The sequence below is a fragment of the Halichoerus grypus genome, chromosome 2 (genome assembly GCF_964656455.1).
Source record: "Halichoerus grypus chromosome 2, mHalGry1.hap1.1, whole genome shotgun sequence".
In the NCBI taxonomy this organism is placed as follows: Eukaryota; Metazoa; Chordata; class Mammalia; order Carnivora; family Phocidae; genus Halichoerus; species Halichoerus grypus.
In genome coordinates, this window is record NC_135713.1 from 95,764,444 (window position 1) to 95,792,116 (window position 27,673).

The 27,673-nt window shown below is 43.3% G+C and overlaps 1 protein-coding gene across 4 annotated transcripts in view; it reads right to left on the reverse strand.

Moving 5' to 3' along the window:
- The window catches only part of SV2C (synaptic vesicle glycoprotein 2C), a 452,131-nt gene that overhangs the window by 70,211 nt on the left and 354,247 nt on the right, over positions 1-27,673 (reverse strand). For all 4 annotated transcript variants that reach the window (XM_078067169.1, XM_036065563.2, XM_036065564.2 and 1 more), the window contains one exon: positions 25,943-26,094. In XM_078067169.1, the coding sequence (XP_077923295.1) occupies positions 25,943-26,094 (152 nt within the window). The remainder of the gene's footprint in view (positions 1-25,942; positions 26,095-27,673) is intronic.

Consider the following 27,673-nt stretch of genomic DNA (forward strand, 5'->3'; position numbering starts at 1 on the left):
GTAATTTTTTTCTACTTTTTGTCCACAATTCACAGGATCCGCTTCTATCCTTACATGTGGAAAGGGAAGCTGGTTTTGAATGACAATTACCGATGGCTAAGGAGCGAACATAGTGAGTGAATAGGAGCCTACAAATAATCAGCATATGCCCACGGAACATCATTACTCCATTTAGATATTTACCTGCAAAATTTCAGGGTCACATCTGCTGGACACAGCAGCTCATGAGACACGATCCTTATTCCGACTTGGCTATTTCCTCGCATCGGTAGCATGTTCTGAGGTCACTCAGCACTCTGACAATCAGTGAATCCCTTTTCAGGGTGACAACATCTCTGGCTCCTGTCTTACCCTCGAGGAAACTGGGACAGTAGCACTGAAAGATTCTGAGCTTATTATTTTTCAAGTCTGGTTCTTCAATTTCCACTCTGTAAAGGTCACGGATTTCAAATCATTTCCTGGCCAGATCGTTTCAAAGGAAAAGTAAGGATGTCACTTGACTCTCCCTATAGCCTCTGTCCTTACCATCATCCACGGGTCCTAACTCACGAACTCAGGATCCAATTTTTAAAACCATTTTGCTTGCACAAGTAGGTGGCATTAGAGCAGAAAAGAGAAGTGCTTGTTCATCCACGTGTATATACTGGGGTGGGGAAGCGAGACAATGGTGGGGACGCTGAGTCTTTGTGAGAGGGGGGCAGAACCACTACATCTTGCTTAGTTGGTGTATGGGTCCCTACAAAGTACTTCAAAGCACTGCCTTGCTCCCTCCCCTTCTACCCTGACTTGTCAAGCAGAGTGTCCCTTCTGCATTCCAGAAGTCCTTCCACCCTGCTGGAGGGGCAGTTAAGGTGCCCACAACAGGCGGGGGGTGCTACTGTTTAGGATTCATGGAGCATGTACCCAGAAGAAGGGGTCTGTTTCCACAGTCTCAACAATGAGTCAGATTTTTCTCTTGAAAGGAATGATCCTGAGCAGCTGTTCTGACAGTCTGCAGAAACTGAAAAACTACGTCTAGGTGTCTGTCCGTGTCAAGTGTTCAACAATAAATAAGACAAACACAAGGCTCATTTAACTCTGATGTTAATAAATCAACAATTATTCAAGACAATTACTTATGTTATTGTCATCTTTTTCTACTTAGATAAATACTAGGAAATTTTGACTTGCATCCCGGTTTCTTGGTGTTAGTCATACTGGCAAAGGGAACCACAGCCCCTGACAGAGCAACAAAAGGAAAGGAATCCTCAGGGAAGCAGAAAGGCTTAGACTCACACTGGGACCTTAAGAATATAAATAAAAGGAACTACTCTTCATATTGTTTTTTTGCAACCATTCTCCAAACACCCAGGAGCTTCTATGATGCAAACAAGGAGCCAGGAGCTCTACATCTGCAAATGGTGATGGGGAGTGTCAGCAAACTTACAAGAGAAATATAAGTCCTGAAAAATCCCCCAACCCCCAATCTCTTATAGGCTAGAAAATCACCCTTTCACATCCTGTGTGTACACGTTCACACACACACCCCTCTTGCCTCATGGATGGAACCAGAGTTCTTTTCTGCTTTTCACTGCAGTGTTTTAGTGGGGCCACTTGTCTGCTCTGATTAATCACATCTCTCTTCCTGGCTCCAATAATTCCATCCTTTACGTATCTTTAGATCAGATGCCCATAAATCACACAGCACCCCGAGCCTGCTATGAATCGCTCACAGTTTCAATTAGCATACAGATTGAATAGCTGCCATCAGTGGGGACTGCAGTCAGTGGAAGGAGCACAGCTGACCCCACATGTAAGACTGGGCAATGGCCCTAGAACCCAATCTACTCACAACATTTAAAATACCTACCATTCTTAAATCAGGGTTGTCCGTGAACTTAGGTCTGTCTAAATGATTCTGTGGATTCCCATAAAAATGATCCTCCGGTTACTAAATCTGGTGGCTTTTCTTAGCTCATCCTCTTTGACTCCCCAGATCCATTTGACCTGAGCAGCTCAGTGTCCTGCATGAACTGAGCTTCCTGGTTCCCCTTTGACACCCTGGCATCTCTGTTCCAACAGGGTTAGCCCTACCTCCTTTTCTTCCAAGTTTTGGCTATTCAATTAATTCATTCATAATTAATTTATTCATTCCACAAATATGTATTGAGGGCCAAGCACCGGCGAATCAAAAATGACCACATGGAATTTATGAATTAGGGAAATACAAAAGTATAACTATATAGATAAAAGAACAATGCATGACAAACTGAAGACAGAGGACATATAGGGTGCTCTTACAGCTTACAGTTGACAGGATCTATTTCAATTTGAGAGTATCAGACAAGACTTCCTGGAAAAGTTGATATATCAGTTAAGTCCTGAGAATGACAAATTCTTGTCAGGAAAAGGATATGTGCAAAGACAGTATTCAGACCTCGCATCTCTTCTTTATATGAACCCTTCATGAGTGTGTTCATGTTGTATGTTTAGATGCCTTACCTATCCCACTAGACCTATGCTTGCAGGCCAACATGGCACCAGTAACCACATGTGGCTGTTGGGCCCTTGAAAGTGGCTAGTGTGCCTGAGGAACTGAATTAGGAGTTTTACTTAATTTTAATACAACTTTAAATGTAGAAACTGATGCTTGATTCCGTTATTAGAAAACTGTCAAGTATGTTTCAAGCAACTTGAGGATGAATCTATTTTTTCAACTGTAAACCTTCTAAGTGTGGCAAGAAGCCAGTCCCTATCTGAGGAAAGAACATTCCAGAAGAGGGGGATGGCACATGCACACACTGAGAAGGAAACGTGTTTGGCATGTACAGAGCAGAGCAAGGCCAGTGTGGCTGGAGCACCACGAGCAAGAGAGAGCAGTAGGATATGAGGTAGGCCAGGGACTAAATCCGGAGGTCAGGGAGGCCAAGGCAAGGACTTCCAAGTGTGACGGGAAGACACTGCAGGCCGAAAGCAGGAAATGGCAGGATGGACCTACGTTCTTAGGATCATTCTGGTTGCCTTACTGAGAATAGACTGGGGAGTACAAAGGGGAATCGGAGCCAGTTAGGAGGCTTTGGCAGTGATGATAGCAATTTATTGAACATCTTGGGGTACATGCAACAGGAAAGGAGGACAAGTTAAATCTGGAACTCTGCTGAGTATCTTACTACAAATTGAAAACAATCATCATTTAAAAAGCCATCTTTTTAAAAAGTCACTCTTCAGGCAACAGTGTCACAGCGAGCCCACAGTGTGTTCATGCAGGACTATCTCCTTGCTCCTAGTCTTGTCTTCAACTCAGCTGAGGAAGTGTTAGAGGCAGACTTTCAGCTACATCAGGTAGTAAGATCCCTTAGTATTTACTGACTGTAGAACTTACTTGGGAGTCCTTGTGGGCCCCTCATTGGATGTTTGCCAGTGGATGACAGACTAATTCTGGTTTTAGGAAACACGTATTTTTTTAGGGCCCCTGGGTGGCTCAGTTGGTTAAGCGACTGCCTTCAGCTCAGGTCATGATCCTGGAGTCCCGGGATCGAGTCCCGCATCGGGTTCCCTGCTCATCAGGGAGTCTGCTTCTCCCTCTGACCCTCCCCCGTCTCATGTGCTCTCTCTCTCTCATTCTCTCTGTCTCAAATAAATAAATAAAATCTATAAAAAAAAAAAAAAGAAAACACGTATTTTTTCAATTCAGTGCTTCTCTGTAGTGCAAACATACCTACACATACACATCGCTACCATGTATCGAACACTTGCTATGGTGACTTGCTCCTCACCAAGCATTTTTTAGGAGTCATCTTATTTAAATTCTACTAAGTACCCAATGAGTAGATGCCACCATCCTGATTTTCTTGAAGAAACAAAATGTTCCAAGGTATTGCAGATGGTCGGTGCAGAGTGGCTTCAAGTCAGCAACACCTGGATTTAAATTCCAGCTCCACACCCACTATCTGCACGACCCCAGAGCTTTGTGTTTCTGATGTTTCCCCATCAGTTAAGGAAAAAAAAAAAAAAGGTGTGCCCAACTTGAAGCCAAAAGGCCAGTGTTTCTTAAAATATAGTCTAGGGTCCACCCATATCAGAATCTCCAGGGGTCCTTATTAAAAGCACAAACTGGGGTCAGTCCGGAGTCTACATTTTCAATAAGCAGTACAGATATTTTATCAATATATTATTTATTTAGTATCTACTTGTAGGGTAAAATTAATATACTTTAAAAAAATCGGTCATTTTACATTTATATATTACTTCTCTGGGATACATGGAACTTCACAGAAGCTTCCATTTAGAGGCAGTGTCACAGTTTGGTGTCACCTGCAAAGAGCCTGAGACAAAGACTTGGGTGCAGGTAGTTTATTTGGGAGGTGAGCCCAGGACACAAGTATGAAGGAAGGCAGAGCGAGAAGGAAAGAAGGAAAACATGTATAAAGGATGCCTTACTGAAGTGCTTTCTGCTAGGGGCAACAGGAGCTCAGGCCCACGGGGGGCTCTCTAAGGCACCATGTAGAATGTGTCACAGAATGGTCCCTCCACAGAGGTGAAGCTAAGGCAATTATCCACCACCTCCTTCTACCTACTAGTTGAGGGCTAACCCCTGGGAGTAAACTCCCTTGCATTTTATGGCTGCATCTGTGTGGGGCCTAGAGGTCTTTGGAAAGAGCCCTGAGCCCAAAAAATCAGAAAGCCCCACAGCAAGTGCTTGGGGTGGGACACTGGTAATGTCTATACTACCATCTACATTGCACTGATATAAGGGTACTGGGAACGTGGACCAGGGAACAAAACACATCTGCTTCAGGCCGAATTTATCACACAACTGCCACTTAATTGCTCAATTTGGGGTGGAGGATCAAGAAATACATTGGCTGGTACAGAAATAAGAGCATATTCTTCCCCACACATGCCACACTTTTATGCTGTGATGGAGCTACCAAAACATCTCTGCAGAAAATAGAGTCTTAAAGAAAAAAGACAAACAGATTCTAAGATTTAGGGGGTCTTCAGATGAAAGAGACTACCCACTTCCAGGAAATGCTATGCCAAGCCACCTCCACTCATTACCCCTAGTCAACAAGCTCCTTGTGCTCACAACATTTTCAGTCAGATTTCTGGTGTTTCACTCTTCAATATGAACAGATAGCTAAAGATCTCCAGATACTTAAGAAAAGTTCCAACATCAGAGAGACCAAAACAGAAGAAACTCAGAAAAACAGGTAATGCAAGGAAAAACACTGCCCACTCCACCCCCTCAAATCCCATAGCAATGCCCTCAGAGATGTAAGAGAATATAATGTAGTCATGCAGTACGAAAAAGTTGCATAGAAAAGGGCAAAGAACATACTGATCTCTTAGTTTTTCAAAAAGTAGTAAGACATGAAAACTCAACAGAATGGTTGAAAGGTGGAGTTGAAGAAAGTGCCTAGAAAGTAGAATAAAAAGACAAAAAGATGAACAAAAGAGGAAATTAAAATATTAGACAATCAATCTAGGTAGTTCAACACCCAATATAGAGACATTCTAGAATGTTAGAACAGAAAAAGTGGTGGAAAGTAATTACTGGGCAAAAAATTTTATGAGGGAACTTCTCCAAACTGAAGGACTTAAGTGTTCAAATGGAAATGGCTCAGTAAGTCCCAGGAAAGTGAGAAAAAGAGAAAAAAGACACATGAAGGCCTATTATGACCATAACACCATGAATAAAGAGAAGAAGTTACAGAGAGAAAATACAGGTTACATATAGAGCAAAGGGAGTCAGAAAGGCATCAGATTTATCAATAATTCTGGATGCTGGAGGATAGTGGAGCAGTATCTTCAAAAATTCTAAGGCAAAATGATTTTCTTCTTCTTCTTTTTTTCTTTCTTAACATATATTGCATTATTTGTTTCAGAGGTACAGATCTGAGATTCAACAGTCTTGCACAATTCACAGCGCTTACCAGAACACATACCCTCCCCAGTGTCCATCACCCAGTCACCCCATCCCTCCCACCCCACCCCCCGGCAAAATGATTTTCAACCTAGAATTCTATTCCCAGCCATACTACTAATCTGGTATATACTATGATAAGGACCAAAAAAAAAAAAAAACGGAAAAGAAAAGGTAAAAAGATTATATACGTCAAAAAGTCTATGGGTCCCAGAAATAAGGAATCAATTCAGGAGAGCTGTGAAGGGAAGTCCCAGGATGACAAGTATGTAGCAGACCCAATGACCAAAGAACTCCAGGAGAAAGGTCTTCAGTATTAAGTAGTGGAAACAATAGGTCACCTAATATGTTTCATTATGTTGAAAACCATATCGAGAGGTTGTACGTGTACAAAGACTTCATCAAACACACAGAAAGCCAAGCAAATGAAAATACAATGTAATTATTAACTCCAGGAAAAGTAAAAGTTACATAAGAAAGAAATATCTAGAACACTACTTGGCTCTGCAGAAATCATAATGATATAAATTCTGATTACTGATTCAACCAAACATTATGAGTTTACTGTATTGACAGCATAGGAGAAAAAGAATTTGGGGGTGGGGGTAAAAACACGAATTCTCCATTTCCATGCTAGTCAACAGATAGTATGTAACAGACACATTAAGGGAAAAACAGTGTATCTACATAATTTAGAAAAAAAAGAGGCAAATACAGAGGAAACAACTCTAATTGTTGAAAGTAGCTGCTCCTGAAGGGAAGGAATGGAGGGTGGGGAAGGGTAGGACATAGAACTATTTTTTATTATAATCCCTTAGCGGTGTTTGATTTTTAGGACAATGGACAAATGGTAATTTGATTTTTTAACAATTAGCTAAAAAGAAAATGTATTCTGAAGCTAGAAAGTAACTTTTGTGTGCTATCCATGGTGTCATAACACCCATTTGGTTGGATTACTAGGTGTTATAGTAAACGTTTCTGGGCATGCTGCTGACATGGTGAGTGGAATATCGGCTACAAAAAAGTGATCCATTTCATCCTAGAGGAAAAATGGCTCAGCTGAGACAAGGGATTTGTTTCTCTGTAGGAAAACGTGGGTCTTACCACTCAAATCTGCAGCATGCAATTTCTAGATTAAGATCGGTCTTTAAAATATATGCATCTTTTAATTTTGTACAGGATGGGGCTGGGGGAGATAGCTCATATCACCAATTGTTTCTTCTCTACTTTCATCAGTTGAGATGCCAGCGGAGTCATCTAGAGCAGACACAATTAAGGAAATATACTAACTGCATCTGTAAGCAAGGACAAGAGAAACAAATGCGGATTTGTAAAATGATGTTTCTCTCTGGATTTGAAAATGGGTCAGATGACATTTTAGTATGTTTGTTTTGTTTAATCTTGATTCATCTTTTGCATTAAGCAAATCCCCTGTGAAATTGATAGCCTGAGATTTCCAATCTAAGCATTCACCATACACTTCAATGACAAGATTTTATGTCCTGAGTTTCTGCCATGCTGCCAACAGCTGCATTGTAGTACTGTTTACATATAAGATTTATATCGCTGGGATTTTTATTGTTTTTCTTTATAATTTCTATCTTTCCTTCCACACATGTTTAGCATATTACAACTGTCCCAACTTAGAAATGCTTTCTTTCAGCATGGTACACAGAAAGCTGTGCTGTGTTTCCCTTTACCAAATATGTATATCACGTCTTAGAAAAATCCATAATGTAACAGGAAAAAAAAAAAAAAAATCTACCAAAGCCTTTTTGCCTTGCCAAAACATTCCATGGCTTCTCTGCATTTTACTAAGGATATCCATTTATTCCTTGACCTTGTGTCTTTTAAAGTATCAAAAAATATCTCATTACCATTTTCTTATTTACTTTTTTTTTTTTTTGCCCTTTCTCCTTAGATTAACCTCCCTTTGTTTTGTCTTTTTTCTGACCCTTTTGTGGAAAAATATCATTTAAATTAATCTCACTTAGGTGATTTGATCCAAATTAATAACCACAGGAAAATGAGAATGTTGGCTGGCTTTAAAAGCCAAGTGAAAAAATGGAAAATGAATGTCTTGCCATTTACCTATGTTAGTTCTTCCATCTCAACTGATCAAACACCTTGGTCTTAGGAAATACAGTACATAATTCTCATGAAGTCTGGCCAGTGCGTGTAGTTTCCCCAGCTTTTATCTCTTGATTACAGTTACTGCGGGATGAGCCATGTGAAATTGCTCACCCGTATCACCTTCCATTACAAATCAGGTAAGCGCAGGCCGCCCTTTTGATTGGCTATAATATACTGCATAAAGGAAGTTTCAATTTCCCACTAAAGTCTGAACCAGAGGGAGAAGGGAAAAAATCAGCAAATCAATAACCTTTTCCCTGAAATGAAACTATGATTTATAATGCTCTTACAGAGTGCCAGGATGCTTGTTTTTTTAGGGCGGAGGCCGTCATGCTGCGGGCAACCGATGAAAACAGAGGCCTGAAATGAGGTTGCTACTTGCTGTTCCAACCGCTGCCGTGTTGAGGAAGCAGATGATGTATCATCATAAACCTTGTCTCTTTGGATCCCTCCAATTTGGAAATCACAGGAACACAGCCACAAAGCATTTGATTCTTTGAGTTAAAAACCCCAAATTACTTTTCCTCTGCAAATTTACTGTACTTTTCCTATAAGACCACTGCAGGCAGACCTTGAAATATGCTGTCCTGGGTTTGATAAAAGGGGTGAGTTACTTGGAATTGGGCTTTAAAATTTGAATAATTTTCTAAAGAAATATGTATAATAGGGACTATCTCACTCATCATGAATTTTTGATACATATGCTTAATTTTGTTGGTGGCAAAAAGGACACATATTGAATTAGTATGGCTAGGCAGTTCTAGAAACAGAGTAGGTGCTTCTAAATTACTAGCTCCATTAAATTTAAGTATTTATTGACTAGCCTGCTATGGTCATACAAATCAAACTGATATGCCCATTTACATCCCAGCTTAGAACAACGCAAAACACTTTAAACAAAACAGCATTTGTTTAGAAGAATTATACGTATGGAAGCTTTCCTAATAAAACTTGTCCCTCCATATCGTGCATTAATGCAGTTTCACTGTTGTGACATAAAAATGATTTCAGTAACAATCTTCCCAAGACCAGAAGAACATCAGCCGTGAGCTGCAAGAGCGCCAGTACACGAACACAGGTGTATTTGCAGACCAGAAGGCAGGTGTTTTGGAACCCTGGCAATAATTCTGACTGTACGATATTCACAGGTGCTAATTAATCCTGCAGATTGCTGCACTGGACAGAAATTTCCCTTGGAGATCTCCTTATCCACTCTTCAGCCTTTACAAATTACCTGCCATAGCACCTCAAAATATGATGTTGGAATTAAGAGGGATGTGCACAGTTTCTAGTGCCCATGTGTTAGGGACTGAAGCTTGGGAGAACGGAAGAGCATGGAAGTTTAAGTAAGAAAAGAGGTCACCTGATTCTTATTCCAGGACTCTCTGCTACTTGAGCTCTGCTCCATACTTATCTTATGCTCAGAAAAATTTTTTTATTTACTAAATAAACTCCAGTAAAACTCTTGATATTTTTTCAACCTTAGGTGCAGGGGATTGAATTAATTACCCTCCAACCACCACACTATCAACAGGATTGTATGAATCACGTGCATATTTATTTCCCCCTTTTTTCAACATTCCCCACTCTTTGGTGATCCAGCAACATCCCCATAGCCACTGTGGTTTTTTAAAGAAATTTTTCTTATTGAAATATGGTTGACTTAATCATGCTACACCAGCTTCAGGAGCACAACATAATCATTCGACAATTGTATACACTATACAGTAAGTGTGGTTACCATCCACCACCATACAACATTATTACAGTATTATTGACAATATTCCCTATGCTTTACTTTTCCTGTGACTTATTTATAACTGGAAGTTCGCAACTCTTAATCCCCTTTACCTAATTCACTCATTCCTTCCCCCCCATCCCCTTTCCCTCTGGCAACCACCAATTTATCCTCTGTTTTTGAGTCTTTGTTTGTTCATTTGTTTTGTTTTTTAGATTCCACATAAGTGAAATCAAATGGTATCTGTCCTTCTCTGAGTGACTTATCACTTAGCATAATACCCTCTAGATCCATCCATGTTGTCCCAAATAGTAAGATTTCATTTTTTTGTGGCTGAGTAATATCGAATTGTATGTGTACACACACACACATACAATATCTTCTTTATCCATTAATGTAAATTGGTACAACCATTGTAGAAAACAGTATGGGGTTCCTTAATAAATTAAAAATAGATATACTAAATGATCCAGTAATTCCACTACTGGGGTATTTATAAAAAAAAAATCACCCTGAAAACACTAATTCAAAAAGATAAAGCCAGTGTGTTTTAACTGTTGACTCAAATTTGAATAAAACTCTTGTAAAAATAAGTAGTAGGTCTTGTAACTTACAAAATGGCAACATGCTAGGGTCTTCACTTTTTTCTTACTTTTCACTCAGCATGGTATCATGTCACCATTACTGTTTCTAACTGATGCCAAGTGTTCCACCACCTTTCGCATACCCATCCCCCTTGTGATGGATGTACATATGCATTCCTCGGGGTATATACCAGGAATGGAGTGTATTTACACATTTTGACAAGCATCATCTGACCGCTCTCCAGAATGACTACACCAGAGTACATTTCCCTACCTAGGTTAAAAGACTCCCAGTTCAAGGCTCTCTCACCCCAAACCTCCTGCTTCCCCTAGCTTTCAGTTTTTAGTCATTGAGGCCCCACCTCAGCATGGCCTTGAGGTGGAAGGAGGGCTTTGTCTCCTGCCATCTGATCCCCACGGGAATATGGGCACTGTCCACGTGCATCATTACTCGACATACATCCTCTCTCCTCTGGTGGGCATCAGCTCACCCTCTCTTAACAGAAAAAGACAGGGGCTAATTACACATTTAGAGGGCAAACTTAGAGTTTTCATGCCTTAACTTTCTAGCTGCTCAATTCTGGATTTTTCCACGCTCTCCACTCTCCTGCCAAGTCTTCCTGGAGTGCAGAACGAGCCGGCTCTCCTTAGTGTGATAGTCCAATTTCTCATTTTCCAAAGCCTCTCCACTGTGAGATGCCCCTGCTGAGAGCCACAAACTCTCAGGTCACCACAGCCCATCTTCCGCCCTGTCCCTCTTCAATCAGGCTCTCCCTGCTCTTCAAACCATTACCATGTGCACAGGCTTTTCTTTGAGAAACGCCCAGGTGGACCTGATTTGACTGGAGTGGATTGTTAATAGCAGGGAAAGTCTCCCAGACCGTGCAGAGCCTAATGAAGGCCTGACGCTGTAAATAAATGCAATAGTCTGGGTCCCCTGAGCAGCCAGCAAAGGCCACTGACAGGGTGCTTTAGAATCCAAACGTGTGTCAGAGGCCAGAAGATAAAAGGAGAGGGGCGGGGTGGAGACAGAAACAAACTACCCAGAAGGAAGCTCGAGAACCACTTTAAGTTATAGTAACTTAGCAGCAGCTCAGCAGTGACAGAACCTCAGGCAATGGAGAGCTACTTCTGATTCTGCTGTTTTAAGTCATTGCTCCTGCAGAGGCTTGGACGAAGTGAACCAGGATGACATCAACCAGTTCCTCCGCCCTAAGCTGCATCAGCCCCAACTATCACCAAGACGGGAACTCATTCCTCAATACGCTGAATCACAAAGGAAAAAAAATAACCTCATAGCACAAGCTTAGTTAATGAAACTAACTAAACTGGGAGCGGTTATGTTGGATCAGATGCATGGAGGGGTCTAACATCCCTGCCCAGGTCATTTGGTGACTCAGTTCAACATAACACTCATTGTGAGACCCATAGTCTGGGTCAGGCATGGTGTTCTGGTACCATGGAGACTGTAAAGATGACTAAGATTTGATCTTGGGCTTCAAAGAGTCACAGAAATTGCTTAGGGTACTTAAGAAAGATGCATTTTTTATTGAACCTATAAATAACGGCTGTGGAATAAGGCAGAGCTGTGCCTGGGGCACACAGAGCGTGTGAGGCCCCCGTGAGGGCCTGGGGTCATGGTGCCTCCTACTTGGTTCCACTGGTATACCACGTCTGGGTCAGAAAGGGCGAAATGCCCTTGTCTACAGTCTTTCTTTCTCTTCTCTAGTGGTCCTCTGCCCTCTATCCACTGCAGAAAGAGATGTTACCGCTGCCCCGGGACATCCTCGAGCACAAACCACACGTGGCAGAAGGAAGATGGTCATGGGAGGAGCTGGTCCTGCTGCTTGCTTACCTGGTGTCTTCTGCCTGGTCAGCTCCTGTGCAGGATGGGCTGTCACACAGTTTGACTTTCATCTGGGTTATGAGAGGAGGCTCCTGAAAATCTTCATAAACCACCAAGGGCAATGCTCATGCAGGATGGGGACACCTGCCAATCAGACATGTTGCCTCCCACTACTTCTCAGAAGGTCCCTGAGGTCCTTTGCCCTTCAGAAGGCCACTGCTGACGCCCTGCCCTTCTGGGGCCACTAGCAGGTCCAACCTCTGATGAAAACCAAGCTATTGCTCCCTCTGGTCTTTGGGACTCCACCCCAAAGCACAGCTCCATTTCCGCTGGTTTAAGGGCACAGCTGCCCCACAGGTACTTGATAACCAGGAGTCCCACCTGCCTTTCTCCTGAAGACGAGATCTTCCTCCCACTCTGATTCCCAGAGAGGCACCATCTCTCTGTCAGCAAAAGCTGATGACTGGTCTTCTCTCCTCCAGGTCAGGTTAGCTCCTTTCATCTTAAAAGTGGCTCCTCCGGTACCAGACTTAGCACCTGGCTTACAAGTATGTTCTGTTTGGTCCACACAGTGTTTTGAAAACTTTTGAAAAGATGAGGTGATTGTGATAAAGCCAGTAAGGAAAACAACTTGGCAGTTTCTCATCAAGTTAAAGATATACGTACCAAACAAGTCCAGCAATCTCCCCTCAGGTATTTACCCAAGAGAAACGAAAACCTTGTTCACACAATGACTTGTACTCAAATGTACATAATTAATCCTAAGAGCCAAACTGTAAACAGCCAAAAAGGTCCATTACCTGGGGAAAGGATCAACAAGCTGTGACCCATCCATACCATGGGATACCACTTAGTAACAACAAGGAATGAACCCCCCCCAAAGCCCCAACTACAAGGAAGAATCTCAAAGGCAATATGCCCAAACAGAATCCAAACACAAAAATTATGTGTTTATCTTATGATTCCATTCATAAGAAATTTTATAAAAGACAGAAAGCATATCATTGTTTACCAGAGACTGGGGATAGTGTGAGGAAGTTGACTGCAAGGGAGTACAAGGGATCTTTTTGGTGATGGGAGTGTTCTGTATCTTACTGGGGTGGTAGTTACACAATTGTAAACCTTTGTCAAATCTCATCACTTAAAATGGATTAATCTTACTGTATGTTATATTCATTTCCTATTGTTCTGTAACAAATTACTGCACACTTGCTTAAAAGCTACACAAATGTATTATCTTACAACCCTGCAGGTCAGAAGTCCAAAATGGATCTCACTGCCCTAAAAGCAAGGCATCAGCAGGTCTGCCTTCCTTATGGAGACTCTGGAGGAGAATAGGTTTCCTTACCTTTTGCAGCTTTCTGAGGCTGCCCACATTCCTTGGCTCACGGCTCCCTTCCTCTATCTTTAAAGCAAGTAACATCAAACCGAGTTCTGCCCACGGGGTCACTTCTCCATCTCTCTTCCCTACTCCATCTTCTGCTCTTAACAGCCCTTGTGAATAGATTGAGCCCACTGGAAAATGCAGGATCATCTTCCTATTTGAAGGCTAGCTGATTAGCAACCTTAAATCCATCTGCAACCTTAATTAGCCTTTGCCATGGAAACTTACACTCACAGGTTCTGAGGGTTAGGATGTGGACATCTTTGGGGACCATCATTCTGCCTACCACACATGTAAATTACATCTCTATAAAAATAAATTTTAAATTTGATAGATTAAAAATCAGATACTTCGTATAACTATCCAGAATTCTGCTTTCTCCCAGTAAATCTGGCCACGCCAGGCGTCAATAATTGCGTGGCTTAGATCTGTTGCGGCTGAGTAGTTGCCCACCCTCCACAGAGGGCGCTGACACTCTCATTTGCCTCAGTTCTCCTTCTTGTCTGCTTCATTTATACACATCGCCTGCCTGGGCACTATGATATTTAAATTGGTCACCTCAGTCTTACCCTGTTGAGTCGAATGAAACCAGGACCCTGACTTTTCACAACTCATCTTCCCCTCTTGCCTAAGTTTTCCCCAGCTTTCCACCTAACCCGTCAGGCTGATGTGTTCCCTCCAGCTAAACTGTAACACCATTTTATGTTAAAGAACACATGGAATTCAAGTGGCCCAGGCAAGGCCGAACTCCCAAATCCACCACAGTATTTGAGAAAGGGGCCCTTTGAGCCCATAGGCTGCAACAGGAAAGATGAGAAGCAAAGGTTGATTTCAAGGCTGTTCTTTGTTACCCAAGACCAGATGTTTCTGTAGACTCCCAACTTAGCCTAGAAGCTTCTGCAGCTTCTAGCATGGGGCCAGTCACAGGGTAGAGGCCCCCAAAATGTTTGCTACACCCAAAGTGTTGTGTTACTTCTCATCAAATAATTTCAACGAAGGCTCAATCTCTGTTCGTTTAGCAGTAATGAGGATCCACTTCTAGGATCCACTTCTTTGTGGGACAATTTAGACTTAGGAACAAATACATGGGTTCTATGACCTTCAACCAATTTCCCAACCCTTGCCAGTCACCTCATTAAGACATGCTTCCAGTTGTTGAGAAGACTGGGTGAGGGAATGTGCAAATGGCTGAGACAGCTCATCTCTTCGCTCTGAATCACGCAACCAGCAAGAGCATCTTCTCGTTAGCAGGACAGTTCATTTGATTCACATCTACAGGAACCAGCCCACTCTGCTCTGGTCCACATTTTCTTTTGCCATATTTTGCCTCCTTTAATTTTGCCAAATTTAGAGCCTGGCCACTGCCACCTCCCAGCACAGAGTCCTCAGGCTGTTTTCCAACCTCTTTTCAGGTATCCCGCTCAAGCCTCGTGACTGACATTTGTCTCGTACATTACACAGTGTGATGGGAGCACAGTCACACAGCTTGTTGAGGGGTGAGCATGAGAGTGAGAAATAGTGGACAATATAACTCAAGCTGTCCTCCAGTGGAGACGTGTTCCAATGTTGCATAAAAGATCAGGCACTTCCTAAAGAAGAAGTGCCTCCCAAAATTGAGAAGGATCCCTTTAGGAATTACTTCATTGCATAGATTCCCCCATCATGCTTTCAACCTCAAACTCTGTCCTATTTAAGCATCTATTTTTCTAAGGTTCCATTCTAGGCATTAATTGTGCATCTTATGGAATTAATTATATAGGTATCCTCTGCATGGTCCAGTTGCACCAAATGGCCACATTTGCTAAAATGCTACACCCTTGGTCTTTAACTGGGATTGCCTTAGGACCCTCTAAAAGCAACTCAGAGCAAATCTAAGCTCGATTTTGACAGAGACAGCTATATAAAATATAGATACTAAATCAGCCCATAAGAGAATAGGAACTTCCAGGTTATTCAGCAGTTTGGTGTAATTACTTCTTACAAAGGGAAGAATACTGCACTTGTAAAAAACAGATGGGCAGCTCTACAACCTTTCATCTTAACCATCTGGGCAAGTGGAGGGATCACACCTTTTGGGGACTTCACTATGCATATGGAAGAAAAGTGATGTCCAGGTTCTCTAGCTTGTACCCTAAGATGTCAAGGAAGCCTTCTCTACCTCTCCACAGCACTGTGAATATCTCTTGCCCTCTAAGCCAGTTCAGTATTATTGATGGAAATCCAGGAAATGGTCACATCCTCAAACAAGGAACATTTTAGTAGATTACAATTTTTATGTCCCTCCAGGTGGAGGTTAATTTAGAAGCACTGTAATTAGTTATCAAGACTTCGTAATGGTGCTAACTGTAAGCCTCGGATAAAGGATCTGATTAGGTTAATGATGAATTCAGCCCAGCAAGGGTACTTTCAGAACAGTTCTTTTCAAGGAAACACACACGCACATGCATTTTGTCTAGTTCAGAATATACAAATGTTCAGGGAAATGAGATGGGCAGTTCTTACGGAAACATAAGGATATCATAAGACCTTATTTAAGAGAGAAAAAAGATCAGTGTTGCAGAGTTAAGTGTGCAGTAGGGTCTAACAAGAAGAACATTAGAACATTAGAAAAACATTAGAAAAAATTCTTAACTTTCTTCAATGCCTTCAAAGGGTAGGTGAATAAGCATGTACTTCTGATGACTGGAAGGTCCCCTGTTTGCTAAAACCACAATTGGTGGTGCTATGAAATGAACTGTGTCTCCCCAAAATTCGTATATTAAAGCCCTAATGCCCAACATGACTATATCTGGATATAGGTTTCTAGGAAGTAACTGAGGTCATAAGGGTGGGGCCCTAATCAAACATAAGAAAAAAAGAGATCTCTGTCTCTCTGCCATGTTGATGACACAGCAAGAAGATGGCCAGGAAGAGAGCCCCCAACCTAATTTCTAATCTTCATTTTCTTTGTCACTTTGGGAAACGACGAACTTTCTATGCAACGGGCTCACCATTCAAAAAAATGGGAACGACACTTACTGTTGCTTTTGTTTCTAAGATAATTATAATAAATAAGCTGATAGATACAAAAATGCCTTTCAAAAAAGGCATTACTAATTTTGTTTTCTCCTTTTTATTTTGCAGTAACTAGAGTCACAGACACTTGCAAGATAATACAGAGAGATCCTATATCCTCTTCACCCAGTCTCCCTCAATGGTTAGAAATGCTTTGATCTTAAATTACTACGTACAATATCAAAAGCAGGAAACTGACAGTGGGATCATGTGTGTGGTAGTTCTATGTCATTTTATCACACGTGTGGATTTATATCCATAATCAAGACAGACGCCATTCCATCAACTCAAAGACCTCCCGGGAGCTAGCCCACTGTAGTCACACCCGCTCCCTTCTCCTCACCCCCTCTAGCCCCTGCTAACCATTAACTTCTTCTCCAGTTTGATATTTGTCATTTCCAGAATGCTATGTACATATACCTTTTGAGATTGGCTTTTTCACTCAGCAAAATGCCCTCAAGGCCTATTCAAGCTGTTTATCAAGTTCCTTTTGTGGATGAGTAATAGCATTCTGTGGTATTCTGGGACATTTTAGTTGTTTCTGGTTTGGAGCTATTGCAAAAAAAAAAAAAAAGTGTTATGAACAATTATGTGTAAGTTTTTGTGCAGACATAAATTTTCATTTCTCTGGGCGATGGTAAATGCCTAGGAGTGCAGTTGTGGGTCATATGTTAGGTGTGTTTACATTTTTTTTTAAACAAACTGCCAAACTATTTTCCAGAGTGGCAGCACTATTTTGCAGCCATCTATATGAGACATGCAGCTTCTCTGAATCCTTACCAGCATTTGGTATTGCCATTAATTTGTTAAATAAAATTTTTTATACTATCTAATGTTTTCACTATTGTTCCCAAGGCAAACCTTAATGTCAACAGCTCTTGGAGAAAGCATCTTTATCTATATTAAGTGAAACCAACTTTTGTGGTTTTATTTATTGTAGATATAGGTGCTTTTATCTCTACTGGAGATCAAGTTCTCCAGGATTCATGGAAGATCTAATCCAGTGATTAGACTGAGATTCACATTTGCTTTGGGGAGGACCCAGGGATCTAGTCAGCTGTAATCTGAGGATGAGGAAAGTCTGGTCTGCTGAAATGCTGCAGAGGATTCCCATTGGCTAGGGCTCTCTAGAATGTTGTACCTAATTTTCTGTAACCAACACAGAAAGGCCACACTAGCCCAAACTGTACCCACCCTCATATGGACCCAGATTCTCCTCCTTGGCACATATTATTGTATGTCCAGTGCCTTATCCTAATTAGGGCCTTAAGGTACCTTGTCTATAATGTCACATGTTGGTAATCATGACTTTCTAACAGAAGGTCAGTGCCTCTGAGGACTGTATCTTGCATAGAAAACTCTCTCCACCATCTTTGAAGAACAATTACACCACTATCAAAGCTCCTTGGTGCAGTGGAAACTGAAGCTGTGTACTTTGAGCTAATTTCTCCTAGACCGTATGTGGGGTTTTTTGGGTCTGGGTGCTGAAATTTTCAGTTTGTTGACAAGCCATGCTAGCCATCTAAGGAAGGATTCCCTTGGCTCCTGCCATTTCCTGAGCCTGGTTCTCTAGCCTTCCTGACCATTCTGTAAGCTACTCAATAGCTTTCTAACAAATTCCTATTCTGGTTAAGTTAGCTCGAGCTGCTTTCCATTATTTGCATCTAAAAACTGACTAATACAGAAGGGCCATACTAAAATTTTAGATTATGAACCACATGGACACTTTTAAAAGATTTTCCAGAGGAAGAATGAAGTAGAAGAGCAGAGATGGCTAGTTTTCTCCCAATATCCACTCTATCTGATCGGTGTTCTCTTTACTGCTTGGTATTGAAGGCTACATTTCCAAGACTCCCTTGCTGCTAGGTATGGTCGTGTGCTGAAGTTCTGGCTAATGAGATTTAAGTGGATTTGTGTGGGATTTCCAGGGAGATTTCTAATGGCAGCCCAGGTATATCTTTATACATCCTTCCTGCTTTGTCCTGCCTAGAATGTGGACCTACTGGTTGAAGTGTGCTAAGAATGGTGGATAAAAGGAATTTTGAGATAAAAGAAATTGGGCCTTTGATGGGTAGAACTACCATCCCAGCACTGGACAGCCCCCATCCGGGCTTCTTTTAATATAAAACAAGCTTGTATCTTGTTTTCTGTTAATTTGGTTTTTTCTCTTATATTCATCAATTCTAAAGCTTTCTTTTTTTCCCCAGTCAATCTTAATCTTAACTAATAGATGGTAAAGAATAGAATGTGGGATTCTGGGAGAACCCAAACTCCAGTGGTTTCCTAGGATTCAAGAGAAAGGATTCGTTGACTTCCAGCTTCTGTGTCCATATCTACTTAAAAATGAAGGTAGCTATTAGGCCTGATACTAGGAGTAGGTAGTTCATATGCTAATACATTTTGCTAACAATTGGGTTCATTTATAATCCTATCTATTTCATTCTCTGCACTTAAAGGCCTTCTTCTGAGAGGAGGTGTGCCGGCCCGCTGGCTGCCGCCGGATGGAGGAGGAGCCCAGCTGTGCAGGGTCACCAGCACCCGACCAGCACCGGCAGCAGCATACGCACCCGCAGCTCTTCACACCCCACGTGGGCGGGAAACTGCCATATTTCTAAAGGCCCTATCGCTGTCTTCAGACTGTGAGCGTAAGATCAGTGTGCCCGGCACAATGGCTGGGACACAGAAGGCTCTCAACAAGTGACCGCTGCCCTTCCGCTTCTGAGGAGCTTGAGTGGCACTGGGAGGACCTGAGCACCATGATAACTGGCTTAATGCACAAGAGAAGAGGCGACTCCCCTGAGTTCACCACGCACACTTCCACGCCTCGGAGGTCAGAGTGAGAATGTTGAAAAGCACTTCCCAGAACTGTGCAGGACTGGCAGGGTGTGGGATGGGTGGCAGGTGGGGGAGCTACCTGCACGCAAGCTGACAAACATGCTTCCCCAGGTGATGCACTTCACGTGAGGAGAGTGGCGGGAGGGCTGGGGGCGGGAAAGCTTGTGGCTCCGTCTAAGAACGGGAGGCTTCCAAAACGCCTGAACAATGACACACACTCACTAAAAACACGGCCGTACACTTAAACTATGAGAATGCCTCATATCCATTTTTTAAGTCCTTAAATAAAGGCTTTATCATTATTATTTTGGGGGCTGATGTATCTTCTTAATGCTTGGGGAAAACTGAACCATGGAGTGGAGGAAATCTGAGCCCAAGAGTCATTTTGTTGAAATCAAAGATTAGATGGAACCCCAAATGGACAAATTAAGAAATAACACTGGTGTACACTGATGTACCAAGTGGATTCCCCTTGCAATATCTTACTGAGATACTTGAGCATAAAATCTTCAGCGCTGTGACATTCAATGAGGTACGGCTAAGGTGGGTGGCAGGGCTTGGGGCCACTTGGCTGGGCTAGTAAGTGGGACACAGCTGTCACCTGTCACCCAGAGTGGGCACAGAATACTTGGCATGCCTTATAAGCTCTGTTCCTGCACCCTTCCCCTTCTTATCCACCTCCACAACCTTCAAATGATAAGCACACAGCTGAGAGAATATGGTTAGGAAAAGGGGAGTAAGGTCTTTTTACTATTCCAGTTCCTTCTTCATACCCTTACCTCAACATTAGCCCCATCTGCGGAAAGAAAAGACTGCACGTAGTGACCATGCGTCTCAGGCACAGTGTACTCAATTTTTGTACACGGTGCTTGAACGCGGCAACACTCTGTGGTATTATGCCTGCTTTATAGACAAGGAGACTGAGGACCAGACAGCCCGAGTAACTGTCCTAGAGGTGACAAAACTAGAGAATGGCGGAGCCGGCTTGGAACCAGCGCATGTCTTACATCTAACCTCATGCCACTAACCACTGAGCCTCCTGCCGGGGTCCAGGGCGTAGACACCTTGCTGCAAGACAGAAAAGGCTCAACCGCGGTCCCTGTAACCCGCAGGGCAGGCCAGCATCTCTGCCAGCAGGCTGGGACAGTCAGGTTCTTGTTCTTCCTACCTGGTGAGAGTGGCCCCGTGGCCTTTAAGGTGGGTCTTTGTATAGTTTGTGCCCTTCAAATATTAATTCATCCAACAAATAATTGAATGGGAGATTTGGATTCATTGGGTTCCAGGTAATCCAGGTTTTACAGTATTAGTTTTTTCCTTGAATCTCTCTCACTATCTTAAATTTTTTTCCTGTTTCTCCTTTCCTCTGACTCCTCTGATCTCCTCACCTGCTAGGTGAGGTTTACCATTTGGCACTCTTTAGCTCATTCTCCCTCTTTTCCTGTAGCTCTGAGCTCGCGCTGCACTGCGCTGATGGAGTCTGGGTATCTGACGTAGATGAACCTGACAGCAGTAAGAGCTACTGTTTTTTGAGCACTAGTCATGCCCTGGGTGTTCTAACATGACTGTCATGCTTAACCCCCACCACGACGCAGACAATGGGATGGGAGGAGACTGAAAAGCTTGACAAAGCTCACACCCAGAAGCAGTGCAGCGGAGACTCAAGATCAGCACTCACTCCCCACACCCCCTCCCTTGGCCGCAGTGCTTTTCCGCTTGTGAACAAAACCTGCCTATTTCCTTCTTCAACCAGACAGCCATTCCACTATACCACTCTCCCTTCACCCAGTTTCATCATTAGGGAGAAGAAATGTATTAGCTTCACACATCTCGGAGCTAAGGAAGTAGGGACATCTTGGTCGTCGAAACCTCAGGAATATGTGAGGTTTTAAGCCCAGACCTTGTGCTGTGGCTGGCGGGGGAGCTAGGGGTGGGCCTGGGCTTTATGGGTGCCCCCAGCTTGGCCCTGGAAAGTCTGCAGTGAAGGGCGGGGGAGATGGAGGCTGTGGGGCGGCTCCAGTGCAGAGGGCAGCCCCATGTGCTCCGGCTTTAAGAGCTGAGGCATTTTGTGCTGAACCGAGAAGCTTCCCACTTAGCTAATTGAATGTCCTTGCTGCACACTGCGGTGCACCTCAGCAGGGGACAAACCTCATCTGATGTGCACGCGAATTGAAAAGAGAAAATGGCGTTGGAGGGTTTAATGGAGCAGACAGTGCTGCAATCCCAGAGCAACTCCAAAGCCTGGGCCAACGTGCAGGCTCTCAGCCAAAGAGGGAAAGCGCTGTGAGTCAGCAACCCGTCCCATTTTCCCCTGAGGCCCAGGGGCTTCCATTAAATGCTGCAGTGTCCTGATTACTGAGGGGAGGGAGGCTGAAGGAAATCTGTCATCCCTGTGCTATCTCTCCTCTCACAGGGATCCCAGAAGCTGGAAGGAACTGGTCCCAGGGGAGGTGGCCGGCAGGAAGGGTGATGACATTCAAACACTCTGCCTCCTAAGGCCGTGTCAGAGTGGGCGAGGTGATTTTCTGTTGGGAACTGTCACATGTTGGTGACTGCCTGCGGGGAAATCTTCAACCCCGCCAGCAACGGCGTGAAGGTAAAGCACCATCATGATCCGATGCTGGTCCAGGGACGAGGCCCCGGCGGGCTGGGTGGGTCCCTCTGTCCATCAGCAGACCCCGGCCACAGCCCACATGTTAACTCAGGAGCCCTTGTAGCAGTCCAAACCCCCTTCTGGCCTTGTCTGACTTTGTAAGACTCCTTCCAGATTGCCTTTCCCATCCTTAGTGACCACTCACAGTCTCTTTGCGTACGAGGTTTGTCTGGAGTCGGAATGCAAGTCTCTGGTCTCTCGACACCAGGCTCCGGGCTCTGTGCCCTGACTCTTCTGCCACCACAGAGGCAACACCACAGACACCTTCTCATCGGCATCACTTGCCATGCGGACGCCAGTTTTTGATTCTTTCCCCCTAGCACAAATCCTGTTCCCGGTGTGAGGAGGGCCAGCCCCTGGCTCTGAGTCGCTTTATGATGCTCCCAAATTCCTCTCCTGCTGGGGGAAAACTCCATATGCTATCCAGGTGGTGGTGCTCAGAGGTCTCCTGAATGAAAGAGGATGGGGGCCAGGACCGGCATACTCTTATTTTTCTATGGGCTGTGACATCATTTACACAATGCAGAATTTCAGAGGGAAAGGGGACACCTTTTCGTTTTCTTCTCAGAGGCTGCAGGGAAAGTGGATGGACTTAACAGCTCTTGTCTGTTTTAAGTAAAGTAAAAAGATGCGGTGTTGAGAAGAAGACAGAGCAAGATGTCAAAGTTACTTTGTAAGTGATTCTAAGCCACGTTGAGCCGGAAAGCCCTTTAGCCTGGATGAAACCAACAATATGGAAACCTAAACACGCACTGAATAAGTCAACCGTGCCGGTCAGCCTCACTCTTCTCTTTGCTCCCATTTACAGCCCTCCCTGTACATACATGATGAAGTTCCAGGAGCTTCCCAGGTCCCCCCCTGGGAGAGGTAGGAAGCTGAAGAGTCTCAAAACTGGCTGCAGAGAACCAGCTTTAAATGGCTTTAAAAACCATCCACGCAGAGTCCCCAACCCAAATGATCAAATTTGACTGATCTGGGGTAGGACCCAAGCATGGATATTTTCAGAGGGTAATGGAAGTGGTAAACTTTTATGAAAAAGTATTTATAAAAAAAAAAAAAAGTGTAACATCCATATAGTGACGTACGCAAATCTTAAGTATCCAGCTTAATGCATTTTTATAAATGAATATACCCTCCCCCACACCAAGATACAAAACATCATCATCCCCTAGAAGCCTCAACACAGGATTTTTAAAACTAAGTGCTTTTCTTCTGAAATAATTAAAACTCTTCAAGTTGTGAGAGCATAACAACGAACTCAGCAAGGGTATTTAAAAATCTCCCCTGTTGATTTTAATATACGGACAGGCTTGTTTGCATTAATTGTTGCTTTTGCCACATTTCTGGCCATGCAAAGCCTTCAATGAGGCATGGGTGTAAGGTTTTAATATTCTGTTACTGATTTCTTAACCAGGTCATTATTTCTCAAGGTTCCTTTAACATAGAAATTAATGTCAGCCTCAGATACACTTAATTTTGTTATATTGTCATTGGTTTTTTGGTAACTTTTTATGAATTGTTTATGATTCACAGCCTCCGCTCTTTCCAGTTATGTATGGACTAGGCAGCCCTTTTCGCCATAAAAAAGAATATCTTATGTGTGCTTGAGAAAAATAAAGGTGAGATTACACTCATTCTTTGTGGGTCAGCCACTGGCTGATGGTTGGCAAGTCCGGGGGCAAATCTGGAGCCTGCCATAGCTTGAGGGTAGGGATGTGTGAAAGGCAGGAGTCTGAGGAACTAAATACCTAGTGAGAAAAAACAAAAACAAAAACAAAAGCAATCATGCCCAGGCCTGGTGGAAACGTGCAGACTGCAGAAGCCATCTGAGTTAACGAGCTTAGGGAGAACAGCAGGAGGAATCCTGACACAGGATGGGAAGGGGACCAGGGAGGAGACAGCAAAAACCCCGGAGCCAAGGAGCTGTGCTGCCGTCAGAGGCTGAGACACGGGCTGGCCTCGGAAGGAATCCAGCTGCCGAGTAGAGCTGTCAGCAGTAACAGAGCTGGCCAGTGGGGCTGCAACCGCAGCATCTCCTTTTTTTCTCCTTACACAGAGTTCTTAAGAAGCAATTCTTCTTTTTTTTTTTTTTTTAAGATTTTACTTATTTATTTCAGAGAGAGAGAGAGAGAGAGAAGAGGGGGAGGGACAGAGGGGGAAGGAGAAGCAGACTCCCTGCTGAGCAAGGATTCTGATGTGGGGCTCGATCCCAGGACCCTGGGATCATGACCTGAGCCAAAGGCAGAAGCTTCACCGACTGAGCCACCCAGGTGCCCTGAAGCAATTCTTTACATGGCAGCTGAGTGGCTTTTCCATTCAAAACAGCCAGCTAGGTGGGGCGGCAGCTAGATGCCCGCCTACACAGAGGCAAGTTCTGAGGGTGGCTGAGGTTGTCAGGGCCCGGACAAAGAAGGAGAATCACCTGTAATTCCTTGGATGGTGGGAGAAGACAAGCCTTAGGGTGGACATGAGTAACTGCCTGTGTGAGGGTATCTCTGGCCCTGAACTGACCAGAGTTTAAAAAAGGAAAACCCATCACTTGAGCTTGGCACGCCACACCCAACTTAAGTGTTTGGCAAAGAAAAGTTCTCTTTAGGCCAAGTAACCAATTCCTTATGTCTTCCTTGTTATTGTTATATACAATTTTGATTTGCATGTAACTTTTTAGGTTTATTAAAAGAAAGAGTGTGACAAACATGAATTTTGTAACTCAGTACGATAAAACAAACTACAGTGCATTTGAATACTAAAGTCTACATCTTGTCTTTGATTTCAGCAATGAATCAAATTTACCCATGGTTGTTCCCTAACAGAACTAGGTTTTATAGTGAAAATCGCTCTGTTATAAAACAAAAGCAGGAAAAAAAGAAAATGATCCAAAAGTGAATTTTTGAAATCTAATTTTTTACCCAATGATCAATTAGATTTTAGGTTGAACAAAGAGTGAGTTTTTTGTTTGTTTGTTTGTTTGTTTTTTCAAAGAGTGAGTTTTTAAAGTCCACATGTGGTTTTAATTTACACAATATTGATAATTTGTAAACTTTAACATGTTTGCTCTCTCTCTCTCTCACACACACACACACACAATCAGAACACCTCCCCTCCCTTTTGTCTTATATATTGAATTTGGTTCCTGGATTCTGTGAACCTCTCCCTGCATTTCACTGTTTGTGGGTGAAGCACCTGGAAGTTTCTGGCTTCTAAGCAGGACAATGCTTACTGCCCAGAAACAGGAGACCTTTAAGTGTTCAGAGATGGCAGGAACAGCAAGTGCTTAGAAGAAACTGTGGAGGGATCCGGGCAGCAAGGACAGTCGAGTCACCTCTTAAGCTCCGCAAACAGATGGTCCATGACAAGACAGGAGTCTTCCTGCTCTCATCCTGGTTCTGAGCTGCCAGCAGAGGCGGGGCTGACATGGGGTTGAGCTTTGGACTGGACCCAGAGGGGAGGACTAAAGGCACTTGTGTGTGCCTGATGTGTATGACAGTCCCCCAAACAACAGTAAGTCCTGTTGCCTTATATGCTGATTATGACCTGTGTCTCCTCTCATGTCCATTTGGGTGGGGACCCCAGAGTTGATAGCACACAGAAAGCCAATGAAAGTGATCACTTGAAAAACAGCAAAAGGCAACAATATTCCTACAGGACCACTGGTTCTCTGTACTAGAGGGAAAATCCTAGATATTACAAAAGGGAAAAACTTGATCACGCCAGTGTCGTTCTCAAACCAGCATTTACAAGACAGGAAAGGGACAGAATGGAGGCTGAAGTAAAATAAGATGGCTGCCGGCTCGCGTCAGGCCAGCCTCTTACCATAATACGGGATGATGGCCCAGGCCATGGCAGAGGCGTAGATGCCACCAACCATCCAGAACATGCAGAGCCAGCTCAGATGCTCCCCCCGCTTCTCTCGGGCCAGCACTTCGGCAAAGTAGGAGAACACCGTGGGAATGGCTCCTCCGATCCTGCCAAGAGGGACAGAGAATACCTGAAATCAGAGCCAGGACAGCTATGGGAGCTGCAAAGGGCAGAACCAAAGCAAGCTCTAACAACACACACTCTCTCTCTATCCCAGCATATCCAGAGATGTATATTTTCTATCATTTTAGAACTTTAATATTATAATCTGCTTAATATAGGTTTATTATCCCTCCAGAACCTGCAATTAAGGGATGTTACCAAAAGGTGGCAGTGGTGCCCTAGTCATGGGGTTTAGAGATCTTACCTTGCATAAGAATCTGAGGGGCTTTCCGCTCAGGGTTGAATGTTCTACGTATTTGCAAAAATTACACTATTGGGTCTAATCTAGTGAATATTTTAATGAACACATTTTTAAAAAGAGAGACTAGGATATGTCCTACCCACGACATGGTGACTTTGGAAAGAGCTTCAAACATTTCTGGGAGGCTGTCCGCAGCTGGACTTACTCCCTGTCACCCTGCAGCAGCTGGTCCTGCAGCCCAGTCAGGCTGTTGTGCTGATGGACGCAGGCCCAATGGGGTTGCTTCCTGGACTGCTCTGGTCTCAACCCAGTAGATCTCATTGCTGCCTCAGTACATGTGTATGCGCACTGGTAGAATCAAATAAGGTGTTGCTGGTTTCCATACCAATAGAACGGGGTACAATGCTTCCTTCCAGTAGGGTAACTATAAGGGATGTTGACATGAACAGTGACTTCCATTCAGGTTAAGGGTTCTCCAGTGAGGGTCTACGGAATAAATATTTTGTTCATTCTAGGCAGATGGGCCCTAGATCTCATCCAAATTTCAAACAGGTCTTGACCCCCAATTTTTAAAAAACACTGTCTCAGAAAGTAAGATAGAATGAGACAACATTAGGGGCGCCTGGGTGGCTCAGTCGTTGGACGTCTGCCTTCGGCTCAGGTCGTGATCGCGGGGTCCTGGGATTGAGCCCCACATCGGACTCCCTGCGCCGCGGGAAGCCTGCTTCTCCCTCTCCCACTCCCCCTGCTTGTGTTCCCTCTCTCGCTGTATCTCTCTGTCAGATAAATGAAGTCTTTAAAAAAAAAAAAAAAAAAGAATGAGACAACATTACTTACCATCATTCCAAACAGTATATGAATTCTTAAGTATTTTTTGAAAGATGTACAACAATATACACAAACAAATTACAGAGAAAACACTTAGCAATACAGTTTTAAAAATATGTGCCGATTCCTTTATGTTCAGATTTCCGTAAGGTAAATTGCTATTGACATTTCATGTCAAGAAGTAGAACATGTATTTATGCAGTTAGCAATAACTGATTTCCTCGGAGCCTTTGATGTGATAAAGAAGTATTGGCAGTGACCTTAGCAAATGAAAGTTAAAGAAAGGCCTTATCTGTAGCAAACTAGATGTAGCAATCGAATCACGGGACTCATAATGTCATTCTGCAGCAAATGGGAGGTCAAAATACAGCACCACTTCATTCATTTGCCCCTGCTTAAAGTGATACGGTGGTTATCTACTGCTAGACATGGGCAGATCACTTAGGCCAATGCTTTTCAATCTATGGGCTATGAAATTAATTTAGTAGCTATAC